This window comes from Scaptodrosophila lebanonensis, unplaced genomic scaffold (assembly GCF_003285725.1).
Source record: "Scaptodrosophila lebanonensis strain 11010-0011.00,11010-0021.00 unplaced genomic scaffold, SlebRS2 tig00000098-arrow-pilon, whole genome shotgun sequence".
Lineage (NCBI taxonomy): Eukaryota > Metazoa > Arthropoda > Insecta > Diptera > Drosophilidae > Scaptodrosophila > Scaptodrosophila lebanonensis.
In genome coordinates, this window is record NW_022060568.1 from 79,408 (window position 1) to 92,734 (window position 13,327).

The window sequence follows — 13,327 nt, forward strand, 5'->3', positions numbered from 1 at the left end:
CGCCGCGCGCGCCGCCGACATCCGACAGCCGACAGCCCCGGCCACTATATGCAAATGAGTCACGCACATGTCGGCCTGACATTTTTTTTTTCTTTTTTTTTTTTTGATGTATGTCGACCGTGGAAGCCTGAGGAAGCTGAGGGTCCTGAGGTCGCAATGCTGCGACCAGCGTTAATGTTATTTTTCGCAGCTTCCAATGCGCGGCGAGTGGTGCAAGGGCACGAGCGGAGGCAATGGCAACGCCAATGGCAAGGCGTACATACATAAGCGCACGTAACGGCCAACTACGGCTAAAATCGGCCCAACCACGTCCTCAACGCCCTCATCGTCGCCATTGCGAGTAAATGAAATTATGGCGACGGCCTCAGCCTGGCGGTTGACGGTTGGCGATGACGGCGACAAATCCCTTTGAATAAATCCTGTCTGGGCATAAAAAATGATAACACAAAATAGCGAAAATGTTAAATTAAATGAAATTTAAATTAATAACCATGATTTGTTATGGCAGTCATGATGCACTCCAGCAGCCCTTTCTTCAGCCAGAACCCCTTCCCCTTCCCACAACCATTCAAGCACTTTCAAAAATTGCAATCAAATGGCAGCACAGCCTTAACCCACTTTTTGATTCTTTGCCACAAGCGGCACGCCACATCGTTCAAGGACAGGGCATATGAAAGTTTCCAAAAGTAAATTCTGAATATTCCAAGTTTCCTTCAAAGAACGGCAAAACAATATGCCCCATCTAGGATAATATGTATGGCATTGTACACTCATAAAGGAATGTAGCATGTCCACAGAATTATCCACAAAATCATTGCGAATGCCCCGACTCTATAGCCCTATCTTATTCCTTATTCCCTAGCTCTAGTCTGCAATTAACTCAATAAGTTTAATTTATATATACATATGTACATATGTAGAAGTACATATCCGATATATTCCATAATAGTGCAAAATAATTTATATTGATCTAAAACTAAACGCAGATCATTCCCGATCATATATCGGCTCTAGGTACGCCCTCCAAGAGAGTGGATCAACTTGAGGAGGTCGGAGCGCTTCGCCTTGACCACGTCGAGCTGCAAGGGGGGCAGGCCATCGACGCTCTCGTAGCGATTCACATAGTCAGCTATCTGGTCGGCCATGCAAATGACGTGGATGCCGCAGTCGTATCCATTGGATTGCTGGAGGCAGCGCATGGGACGAAAGCGCGCCTGACGCATGTCCAGCACATCCTTCACGTTGTTCATCAGCTCAATGGAAGTGCTCGTGTGATTCCCGCCATACGAGTCGAAGTGGAAGAAGCACTTGTCCGGCCGGGAGACCACCAGAAGCGACCAGTATGCGCCCCCCAGCTCGTTCGACTTGCTGTCGCCCAGCGCAATGAAGATGAACGGCTTGCGCCGCGCGTCGTGCTGTGTCACCAGCAGCGCCTGCAGCTCCTGTTCGTCCATGTAGAGCATGCACTGCCCCATCTCGGGAGTGATGAACAGAAAGTCCTTGTTCCCCTTGTACTTCATCTCGGCGAGGTAAGCAAAGTAGAAGTTCATTAGCGCCTCGTTCAGCCAGTGCGGGCCGTGCAGGAGCTGCACGTCCGACATCCGCAAAGAGTTCACGTCGATCTTCAGCGAGACTGGATCGGCCCGGGACGTGGTCACCTTTCTGTGCGATGTGGAGCAATGGAGCGTCGACTTTGATCCGACATCAGTTCCACTGCTCTTCCTAGACGGACTGCCTCCGCCTCCGCCACCGCCACCGTCGCCGTCGCCACCAAAGCTCCCATCGCCCCCGCCAGATGCAGCGTCCAAGTTGAGTTTCTCGCCGCTGCCCACATCTGATTCCACCGCCTCTGTGGCTTCACTCTCCTCGGTCGTCGCCGAGGCAGCCGCTTGTGCCTGTCGCTTCGCGCGCTTGCTTTTCGCGTTATTCCGCGGCATCTTCCAGTTGTCTCTGATCAGATGAATCGGCTCTGCACAACGGATGTGCGAGTTTTAACAATATTTGGTGTTTATATTTGTAAAATATATTTATAAAAATGGGGCCCTTTTCGTCGTCGTTATGTTGGGTGCCTAAATAAATCTGAATAACTTCATGAAATAGCTCAGACAGATTGTCGCCGCAAGGTCGACAGCTTTATCAAGGCTGGGTTGAGGCAGGCATGCTCGGAGGACGGTACTCACAACGTAAACACAACAAATGGAAATCTTGTGATGGGGAAAAGTTGTGGTAAGTCAGAATAAACTTTTAGCCTTTCGTGTATTGTTGTTCATAGGAGCTGCCAGACTGCAACTGTTTAAAATTTAGTGCTGGCAACGCCGTCCTCTTAACTTCTATGTTAGAGATGAGAGCCAGCGATGCGAATAGGAGGAAATACGTAGCTAAAGAATCCGATTCTGGCATAAATCTAAGTGTTACTTGAAAAGTTATACTCAGCAAATATGCGAAGCTTAATCCCTGCCGTCTAACTTAATGATGATCAGCAAGCAATCAGGTGCTGATTGCGAACTTTAACACTTTCGGGCAATTATGTACAGCTTCAGACAAGAGCGTAGGCAGCTTTTACCAAAGGGGAGGCCAAAAAATTAAAATTTTGATTAAATAATGCACGATGCATTTAAAAAATAACTAATGGAAAAACTTCAACAAATCCAACTCAGATCCATTTTAAGGCAAAATAATGCGTCGAAATAATGAACGTGTGGTCGACTTTATATGGAAACATTTTTTCAGGGGGGCAACGGCCCCCCCTGCCAACGCCCTTGGCATCAGATATATTGGTTTTGATCACTTAAAGCTGAAAGTGAGGTTAGATAGATTTTTGATAATCTTCGATAAATAACTTCATAACCATCTAATACGAATGAAAACGCTTCTAAGCTAGTCAAAGAGGAATGGAACATTTATGAAATAGGTATAGAAATAGATAGAGAAAAATAGGCCAACTCAAACAAAACTGTTGCCATTCGAATCAAGCAGTGCGTTTTTATTTCGTTATTATTTGAAATACATAGGAACTATTCAATTCTGCAACTATAAAGTCAAGATAGAGCTGTCATTATTCAGACTTGTTTAGGCACCCAACATAACGACGACGAAAAGGGCCCCTTTTTTATAAATATATTTTACACCACATATTGTTAAAACTCATCTGATCAGAAACAACTGGAAGATGCCGCGGAATAACGCGAAAAGCAAGCGCGCGAAGCGACAGGCACAAGCGGCTGCCTCGGCGACGACCGAGGAGAGTGAAGCCACAGAGGCGGTGGAATCAGATGTGGGCAGCGGCGAGAAACTCAACTTGGACGCTGCATCTGGCGGGGGCGATGGGAGCTTTGGTGGCGACGGCGACGGAGGCGGTGGCGGAGGCGGAGGCAGTCCGTCTAGGAAGAGCAGTGGAACTGATGTTGGATCAAAGTCGACGCTCCATTGCTCCACATCGCACAGAAAGGTGACCACGTCCCGGGCCGATCCAGTCTCGCTGAAGATCGACGTGAACTCTTTGCGGATGTCGGACGTGCAGCTCCTGCACGGCCCGCACTGGCTGAACGAGGCGCTAATGAACTTCTACTTTGCTTACCTCGCCGAGATGAAGTACAAGGGGAACAAGGACTTTCTGTTCATCACTCCCGAGATGGGACAGTGCATGCTCTACATGGACGAACAGGAGCTGCAGGCGCTGCTGGTGACACAGCACGACGCGCGGCGCAAGCCGTTCATCTTCATTGCGCTGGGCGACAGCAAGTCGAACGAGCTGGGGGGCGCATACTGGTCGCTTCTGGTGGTCTCCCGGCCGGACAAGTGCTTCTTCCACTTCGACTCGTATGGCGGGAATCACACGAGCACTTCCATTGAGCTGATGAACAACGTGAAGGATGTGCTGGACATGCGTCAGGCGCGCTTTCGTCCCATGCGCTGCCTCCAGCAATCCAATGGATACGACTGCGGCATCCACGTCATTTGCATGGCCGACCAGATAGCTGACTATGTGAATCGCTACGAGAGCGTCGATGGCCTGCCCCCCTTGCAGCTCGACGTGGTCAAGGCGAAGCGCTCCGACCTCCTCAAGTTGATCCACTCTCTTGGAGGGCGTACCTAGTACCTAAGACACTCCTCCTATTCGCCACATGGAAGCGGGAGCGGGATCGGGTGCTCGCAGAAGTCTCAGGCAAAACGGGATCGATTTGCGTGATCTGTGTTTGGCTTAAGCTCAATATTAATTAATTACTATTATGGAATAAATCGAATATATATAGCAAATCAGTTCAAGCTAATTGCTCTTTTCCCATACCCTAATGGCCTTGCAGAAAATTGGATACCATTTTATTTATTAAAGTTATTGAGTTAAAGGTCCAACTTTTGTGAATTCAATTCTATTCAAAGGATTGCAACCTCTACTTTAGTTAAATCAATTCATTGTTTTTAAAATGAAGTAACTAATAGTTAACTTACTTTTCAAATTTCATATTAACATCTATACACACTTGTATATATAAAGCAGTTTATCCTGACTGATTGGTGATCAATGCACAGCCCAGACGGTAAAAGCTAGGAAGCTGAAATTTGGATTTAAGTATCCTTTCATAGTGTAGGTGTGCGCTAAGAAGGGATCTTGGAAAATTTTGAGCTCCAAAGGGGGGAAACTATGTGGAAAGTTTGTTTGAAAAATCTTCAGTTTTGCACCGATCAACTTAAAATTTTTAAAAGAATATAAACATAAGTATATATGTATAAGTTATTATAAAAATATAGTTGTATTAGAAACGATCCGTTCAAGAATATTTAGTACTAATAATAATAATAATAACTTTTTGATTTATATCTGTACCGAATTTCGTATTTATGGGTTTTTTAATGCAGTTTAGCCAAAATAGCTTGATTATATCATATAGCTGTCATCATGATAAGGATCGGTACAACAAAGTTTATTTTAGAGGGGAACCGCCATGAATCGCGTTGTCACGACCTTAACTCTCTATTCGTATTTCTTGCTAACGGCTTTTGGAGAAGAATAAATGATTGCATTTGGAAAATAATAGAGTACATATAATTAATAATTTGGTGTATTGTGGGAAACTATCCAAGTGCCACTGGATGCTATCCATCTCTATGTCGATCTCTCTTCTATGCTGCCCAAGTGGATGAAAACATCAACAAACCTGCAGGAAGGAGCTTAAAGGACTACTTTTCGGGCTGACTGTGACTGCTGCCTTCGTTGAGTTCTTAGGTGCGCGACACACGCACGGTGGTGCTGGGCATTGGGAGAGTGGGGTGAGGTGGGGTGAGGGGTGGGGTGGCGGCTTGCTGTGGCTTTGTGGTGCCTGAACTTTGGCTCCTTAAAGTGTAAACTCAATTTACGTGATCGAATTTTTTTATGGCACTTTACCTGTAATGAGATTCTCTACGCGATTTTATTTGATTTTGCTGCCTTATCGATGTATGTGCGTGGTTGTGTGTGTGAGTAAGTGTGTGTGTGTGTGTAGGGGGGTGGGGTGGTAGGGAGGTGTGTTTCCTCTTTCCGTTTACCATTTAACTCTTGGCCTTTGCTTCCTGCCCTTTAATGTTGCAACTTTTTCGACTTATTCATTTATTTGTGAGAAGAGCACTTGACTAGCGGCGTTTCTTCTTCTTCTTTTATTTTTGTTTATATTTATTATTTTTTTGTGGGCTTGTTGCGAATTGGATTTTATTTATTTTGCACTTCATAGACGATGCCTTGCGTGAAATTTTCATAGCGTGCAGCCGGAAAGCGTTCTCCCATGTGGGTGTGTCGGTATGTGCGTGAAATATCGCGTGCTAAGAGTCCTTGAGGGCAACAGCAACACCAACAGCATCAACGCCAACACCAACACCAATACCAACAAAATCCTTCCCAGCAGCACACGCTACGTATGAGTAATGTGTTGAGCAATGTTGCTTGCAGCTGACTTAGGCGCATAGGCGGATAGGTGAGGATGGCGATTGAAGTGCTATTTAAGTTAATGGCTGCTTCATTTGTACCTCTACAGCTGTGCCGATTCATTCCGAATATATTCAATTGAAGAGGCAAGCGGTGGCCACACTAAACCAAACAATTGAGGAGCTGTGTTGTTTTTGTCATAAGTGCTTATAGAACATCTAAATTTGAAATTTCTTGGAAATATGCAGACTGCGGAAGATCGCAAAATGTGTCAATGGGTATTTCCTATTTAATCTTATAATTTATTTATCTATCTACAACGAAGCATTGCAATTATTTTCCCAATATAGTCTTTCCTTTTAAAATATACTTTGTTGCACCAATTATTCCCCCGACAGCTATATATCATAGATCACATAGTTCATCGATTTTTTATAAAAGTTAGAAAATATTAAAAAAAATACTTGCTATGAGAATATTTCTTTAATTTTATTTATTGGAAATTTCACAATTTAATTCACCAAATGTATTATTTAATTATTCAGAAATTTCACAATTTAATTCTCGATATGCCAGCGCTTAGGTACTTGGTATGAGAATCGCAGAGGAGGGCGGCACTAATATTTTTATTTAATTTATCAGAAATTTCACAAGAATTAAGCCTTCAGCTGTTAGTCCGAACATAGCTCTAAGCTAAGATACATCTGCTTCCCTAGAGTTTAGGCTCCTATTTATTTTTATTTATTAGTGTTTGCATTTTTCTTCTTCAGCTAGTTAACAACTAAACATATTTCGTTCTTAAAGAGAACTTCCTCACTCATTCATCAAATTGAACTAGAATGGCCTGAGTCTTTCAACCCCGACAAACAGCATTAGATGCTTTATTAAAAAATATATTTGGTAATCGATTTTAATGAATCCTAAATAGGTTCATGGATATCCTGAAAACATTGCTTTTAGTTTATAATTTATGTAAATAGTTATTTCTAATTAATTTCATTCATTTCTTCTGCCCCAGCTCTATTATAAGTGAGCTTATAAGCAGTCAGGAATAAAGTTTATTTGCACAAACTTACGAGCAATGTCCGAGCCAAGTTGCCTGGCTATAGCTTTCATAGTTTGCGAAATCCAGACGTTCAGACGTGCAAACAAAAAATGGCGAAGGAACAGCAAATTTGCCTCCCAACATCAATGCAAAGCGCTGATCCAGAGGAAGTGATCAAAAGAGCCTTTGATTGTGCCGGTGAAAAGAAAATAGGTGTGCTACGCTAAAGTTGAACTACAGATAGGAATGTTCTTGTTGATCCCGAATTCAAACGAATTCTAGAGCAAGGTGCCAAGGAAAGGAACAAACAGTAGTATTTGTTCCTTAATGTCAGAGCTGCATATGTGATATCCCAAATGCCTTTTGGGATCTTTTTTAATTTGAATTTAGAGTTTATCTTGGTACGCAAGGAAAACATTTTCTGACGGTCTTCAATAAAATCTGTATAAACTCACAAGTTCAAAGGATTTCACTTGCTCGCCAAGCTTAAAGCTTTTCAATTTGAGATCCAACGGCAGCAGCACAAGAGGCGCCAAAACACTCCGCCGAACAACTCTGACCTGACTGCTGGCTAATGAGCCATGTGCCTGGCCCCTCCTCCAAAGTATTCAATTCAACACAAGGCAGCCGACAGTTTCAGACCAAAATCACATTTTTATGTGCCTCATGCGGGTGTCTGTGTGAGTCTGTGTGTGTGTGTGTGTGTCTGCACGGTAATAAAATATTTATGGCATTTACTAAAACACTAAACCAGAATGTTGCACTGGCCCAGCAAAGGCGTCCGACAGTGCCGTGTTGAAGGGTGGGTGGGGTTGGGAAGGGGGTTGGGGGGCAGGTTGTTGAGAGGAGAGGAGGGTGGGGTAAGTAGGCGCAACATATGGAACATGTCCTTCAAGTCACTCAATCAATTTGGCTGCAATCGCGACGTCTGCCATGGCCAAGTCTGAAGACTATAGACTACGCGCTACATGAGACGCATGCAGACCTTGGCGGCCGGGCTGTACATCTCTCCTTAAACACACCCACACACACCCACACACACACACACACACACACATACATGCATGTGTAGATATGTATGTTAGGCGTAATGTGAAACGATGTCAGCCAGTGTGCGCGGTCACATAAAACACTCAAGCAGGACGAGAGCAGGACACACCTGCGACAGAATGTATGCCAAGTGGCGTTGGCATCTCACTTGACTTTAAAATGGCAGCGAGCACGGCTCTATGTGTGAGTTGTGGGCGTGTGTGTGACCGCCTGCTGGTCTGCCTGCCTGGCAGCTCTGATAGCACACACACACACACATATACAAATACACACACACCACTGCCCCTCCCTGGAGGCACCATGACGCTGACGGGGCGGATACGCGATAAGAAGCAATGGCAGCAGTTGGCGTGGCTACCAGGCTAAGGCTAAGCTCCATACACTGCAACAAATTGGACGACAACAAGAGAACCAATTACAATTCATACTTGTAGGAAAACCATCTGCAAAGTAAATGAAATGCTTATTTTTATTCTAATTTTGTAATTTTATTGAAATGTTGGGCTTCCAACAACTGTTCGCTCGCACGAGTTATTATTGCATTTCTCTCGGAATGCGGCTATAACGGCATTTAAAGCTGGCTTCTTAGGGCAGCTTTTCGTGAATGCTTTTCGTCTGTTCCTTCTATGGATCGAGAAAAGCATGGTCTTCCCATTGCTTCGATGGGAAGAGATAATGGAAATGATTTGTTAAAACAGTATGGAATTCTTAAGCAGAAACAAGTTTTTTTGGGCTGTAGTTAGGAATTCTGGGACCCTCCTTAATTTATTTATTGTTCATTTTATTAGTTACAATAGGCAAGGCAGTCGAAAACATTTCTTTTATGTTTTCAAAGGAAGCTCTCATTAACCTAATTTTATAATTATCTCATTATTTTACTATAACTGCTAAGCAATTTCAATGGAATTTTGATTAATCGCTCAAAATTAAATTATAAAATAATAGAATTCTAAAAAAAGCACAATTATCGAACTGCTCGATAGAAGAAGCAAATAAAAACTATCGTTCAGGTTGCATGTGAGGAGAAGGATTTAAGCAAACAATATAAAAATTAAATCCAACAATATGCTTAAATGAAAACTATTTGAATTCAATTCGGTTAAGCATTTAATAAATGGATTGGTTTTACTTACAAGACAATTAAAATTCAAGTTCTTTTTAAGATAACACTTTGTTTAATGCTTACCATATTCTGCTTGAGAGACTCGCGACTGGTTTTTAGGAACCATACCCAGAGTGGAAGAAAATACTGCTCAGATCAGGCACTGGGCATTATCTGTTGAATACATCCTATGATTTATGATAAAAAGTAAACAGAAATAGATCCATCAAAACAACAGCAATTCATTGGAACTATTTGATGACGAATTAATAAATAATATACATATACATATATATGTTCTACATAAGAACTGTGTAGGCAATTCTACAGCTAAGTAATTAAAAGTAGCCTATAAAATTACAAATGCTTAACCCTTGTCCGATGAATGATGTACAATTAATTATATTTGACATTAAACAAATGAAAACATGCAAGAGTTTAGCAAGTTTATTCCAATCCAATAATCTGTATATGATTATGATGTTGTTTACTCTTTTCGAATTGCTTTCCTCGTACTTCCTTAATATTTTCATATATTAAACAAATAAAAAGTGACGAGTAGAATTGTCAGCAACCATTGAAAGCCAAATGCGTTGTGAAAAGATTAAAGTAATCGCACAGGACTGCCCGTTTCGGAAACTGTAATAACTTCATTTAAATGAAATAGGAGTGTTATGCTCTGGAATTTATTAGTTTGTAACTAACAACCTATAAGCCCCAAATACTATAACTATATACATGTATGTATATGTGTGCATATATGTGTATAAGCGCATATGAATATATAATTCAGAATGATATTAAGTTGCGTTTGTCCTCGTTAGTTGAACTTTCGCACATTAGAGGCTAGTAATTTCGTGCAGGGCATCCTTACACAGGCAAAGGACATGGATGCATGTGTATCTGTATAAGTGTCTGAGTGTCTGGCTTTACTTGGAACGTGTGAGCAATGACAAGAACATCAACAACAACAGCAACAACAGCAAAAAGAAATACGGAGCGGGGTCTTAGAAAAATCGGATCATCTGGCACACGCATAGAGGAGCAACAGCATTGGTAAGCTCAGTCCTGGCTTGAGCACAGTTACAGCTCTTGTACACACACATACGCACTTATATGTATGTACAAGTATAGTACACACATACTCGTATATGGGAGGCGAGCTGATGGAGACGAAGCCGTCGAGGCTCTGTTGACTTTAACAAAAATTTATGTTGTTTACTCAAGAAAAAGCATCGTAAAGCTACGCAGCGGGCACTTTGCAACACGATTTTGTATTGCCAACTAAACACAGACATACACAAACACAACGCACACACACACACACAAACGCACGCACACATACACAGACAAACTAATGCAAACACATTGCATGTGGAAATCGAAAGATATATTACGTTTTACAAAATCAACGACATTATGTGTTGCTTTAAACAGCTGCTTCAGCCGATATGCTACTCGCACATACAAGTATACTTGTATGTACTAGTATTTATGTAGTATGTGTGCCTGTATTTTATTTGTCTGTGTCTGTTCCTGTGCATGTGTGTGTTTTTGTGTCTGTGTAACGGTCTTTAAGGCCGTCAGCCAATGGGTATCACAAGGGGATCACGTGTAACCACCAAGCCAGGTGGTACGCGCCGTAATTGTGATACACCATGGGAAGTGCGACCATACTCTCCTCGCGAGGGCGGCTGGAAGCAGGCCCTTGGCACGGTCATGTCTCTGCCTTGTGGTGCTGACTAATGGTGGTCGGGCGAGAGCTGAATACTCTATAAAATTTTCCCCAATCCAAAGCGGAACAGCTTAGGCCGATGGATGCGTGGCTGAGGGGGTGCTCAGTCTCTACTATGCGAACTCTGGATACCTGCCGACCTCCAGTTTAAATCAGGCTTCCCGTGGTACTCGGGCTATGCCACGGGTGACCCAACCCTTCCCGACTACTCGTGGGACCAATAATGAAACAAAGCACCAAAAAACAAAACAAATTAACAAAACAAAACAATGAGACCGGAACTCGCCATAAGCCGGACGGGACCTCAAATCCCTCTAACCAGATGGTCATAGATTTGACTGTCGCCAGAATGGGAACTCCTAGCAGCTCCCATTCCATTGCTGCCAGTACAGGTGGAGACAATCCGACAAGCCAATCGGTTGTCTCAGAATCTGGGGAGCATCAGACCCCCTCCACTTCGAAGGCGAAGCAGCTAAGCCAAGCTGCCAAGCCAGCAGTAGAATTGGAGGAGGCTGGTAACTCTGCAGAGCCAGAAACTTCGGCAATGCTACCACCCAAAACAAAAACGTCGTTTCAAGACAAGAGACGCGCAGCAGTCATTCTGCAAAAAAACCACTCCGCCCCCGAGATGTCACCAGACGGTCAAAGGATGGTGGAATGGGCGAAGAAAATCCTACCGGATTTCAAGCCAGCTCCGGTAAAAAGAAACAAAAATGCCCCGAAAAGGCAGAGGTCGGCAGAAGATACGCCGCCACAACCAGCGAAAAGAACACGACCTCCGCAGCCTCTGCATCGAACCTTCGCAGAAGTGGCGAAGGATAAGATCCTCATTGGTGTCCTTGACAAGGGCAGCAAAGATGGTCTTATCCCGAGACACCGATGGGCAGGAGTCGAAAACGAGCTGCAAGGTCGGTTTCTGACGGACCTGGCAACGAGTGGAGGACCACCACCTATATGCGACGATGCAGGATGGCATCAAGGCAGGGTCAAGGCCATCGCTTGTCATGACAAGCGGTCAGCCGAGGCCTACAAGAAATCCATTGCAGCACTCGGAGAAGTGTATCCAGGTGCAAAACTGGTTGCGGTGGACTGGTGCGACATACCCAGCAGACCACGTGCCAGGGTCAGGGTATCGGCGAAACCAGAGAAGCCAGAAGAGATCCTGAAGGTGTTTCAGATCTGCAACCCGAGCATGAAAACGGACGACTGGAGCGTGGTCAAGGTAGAGGAGGCGGAAGGGACCACGCGCCAGATCGTACTCGTTATAAACAAGGAATCGGTGGACGAGCTGGCAAGATGTGGAAATCTGGCCAGGTATGGCTACAAATCGGTAGCCATACGTGTCTACCGAGGTGACACAGCGAGTGGTAAGCCCACCACACAAAACGCGGAACCAGCAGACGCAGAACCAGTCGTTCCAGGCAGTCCTGAAACAGAGGTCGCGTCGGATGATGAGGATATCCTTGAAGGATATTCCTCCGAAACCTCCGAACTGACGAAAGGGTTCGCGACTTTAGGCCACGAGGATGAGGACTTCATCCTAGACGACGACGAGGCCGATAGGACAGTGGTGGAGATGGAGGTAGATGCCCTTGAGGTTTCTACAGATTAACCTCCACCACTGCAAAGCAGCAACAGCTGCCCTAATACATCGTCTGAGCAAAGACGACATCGACGTAGTCCTCATTCAGGAACCTTGGGTCCGTAGGGACAAGGTTTCTGGACTGGGGACGAAGGAGTATAAGCTGATCACAGCGAAGAGCTCAGGCAAGACCAGAACCTGCATTTTAATCAAGAAAAACATAAACATTTTTCTGCTATCCAATTTCAGTAATGAAGATAACACAGCCGCATGCATTGAGGCTAAGCCAAAGCCTCTAAGAATATGCTCAGCCTATATGGCTTACGAGGAAGCTAACCCTCCACCTCTGTTGACAAGACAAATAATAGAGGACAGCAGGCAGAACAACATTGATCTGCTCATAGGATGCGATGCCAACGCTCATCACACTCAGTGGGGTAGCACTGATACCAATGTACGGGGTGAGTCCATTTTTAACTACATCCTGTCTACTAACATACTTTTATGTAATGCTGGATCAGATCCAACTTTCGTGGTAAGGAACCGTAGCCAGGTTCTTGACCTTACTTTGGCGTCAGACGCACTTTACAATCGTATCTCCAAATGGAGAGTCCTATTAGAACACTCCTTCTCAGATCACAGATACATCCAATTCGAAGTATCTCTAAAGAATGAAAGACCAATCGCGATTAGAAATCCTAGACGCACAAATTGGTCTTTGTACTCTAATCACTTAAGTAACTTACTTCCATACTACCCTCCCGAGGGCCCAGACACAGTCGAATTCACCTCGTCGCTAATAAAACAATTCACCACAGCGTGCAACACCGCGCTGCAGAAATCATGCCCCACTGGGAAACCAAGAGGCAAACTCAAGCCTCCCTGGTGGACTCCACAGGTCAGTGAGGCAAGAAAAA

General features: G+C 44.1%; 2 protein-coding genes across 2 annotated transcripts; one reads left to right on the forward strand and one right to left on the reverse strand.

Moving 5' to 3' along the window:
• Nucleotides 1–888: 888 nt before the first annotated feature.
• Nucleotides 889–1,937, reverse strand: LOC115627925 (sentrin-specific protease 8-like). Its single transcript, XM_030523819.1, has 2 exons — nucleotides 1,833–1,937; nucleotides 889–1,691 (listed from the first exon to the last, which is right to left on the reverse strand). The coding sequence occupies exons 1-2, from the start codon at nucleotides 1,935–1,937 to the stop codon at nucleotides 1,011–1,013; spliced, it is 786 nt and encodes a 261-aa protein (XP_030379679.1). The 3' UTR covers nucleotides 889–1,010.
• Nucleotides 1,938–3,169: 1,232 nt separating this feature from the next.
• LOC115627926 (sentrin-specific protease 8-like) lies at nucleotides 3,170–4,260 on the forward strand. The gene is made up of 2 exons (XM_030523820.1): nucleotides 3,170–3,274; nucleotides 3,416–4,260. The coding sequence occupies exons 1-2, from the start codon at nucleotides 3,170–3,172 to the stop codon at nucleotides 4,094–4,096; spliced, it is 786 nt and encodes a 261-aa protein (XP_030379680.1). The 3' UTR covers nucleotides 4,097–4,260.
• The last annotated feature ends 9,067 nt before the right edge of the window (nucleotides 4,261–13,327 follow it).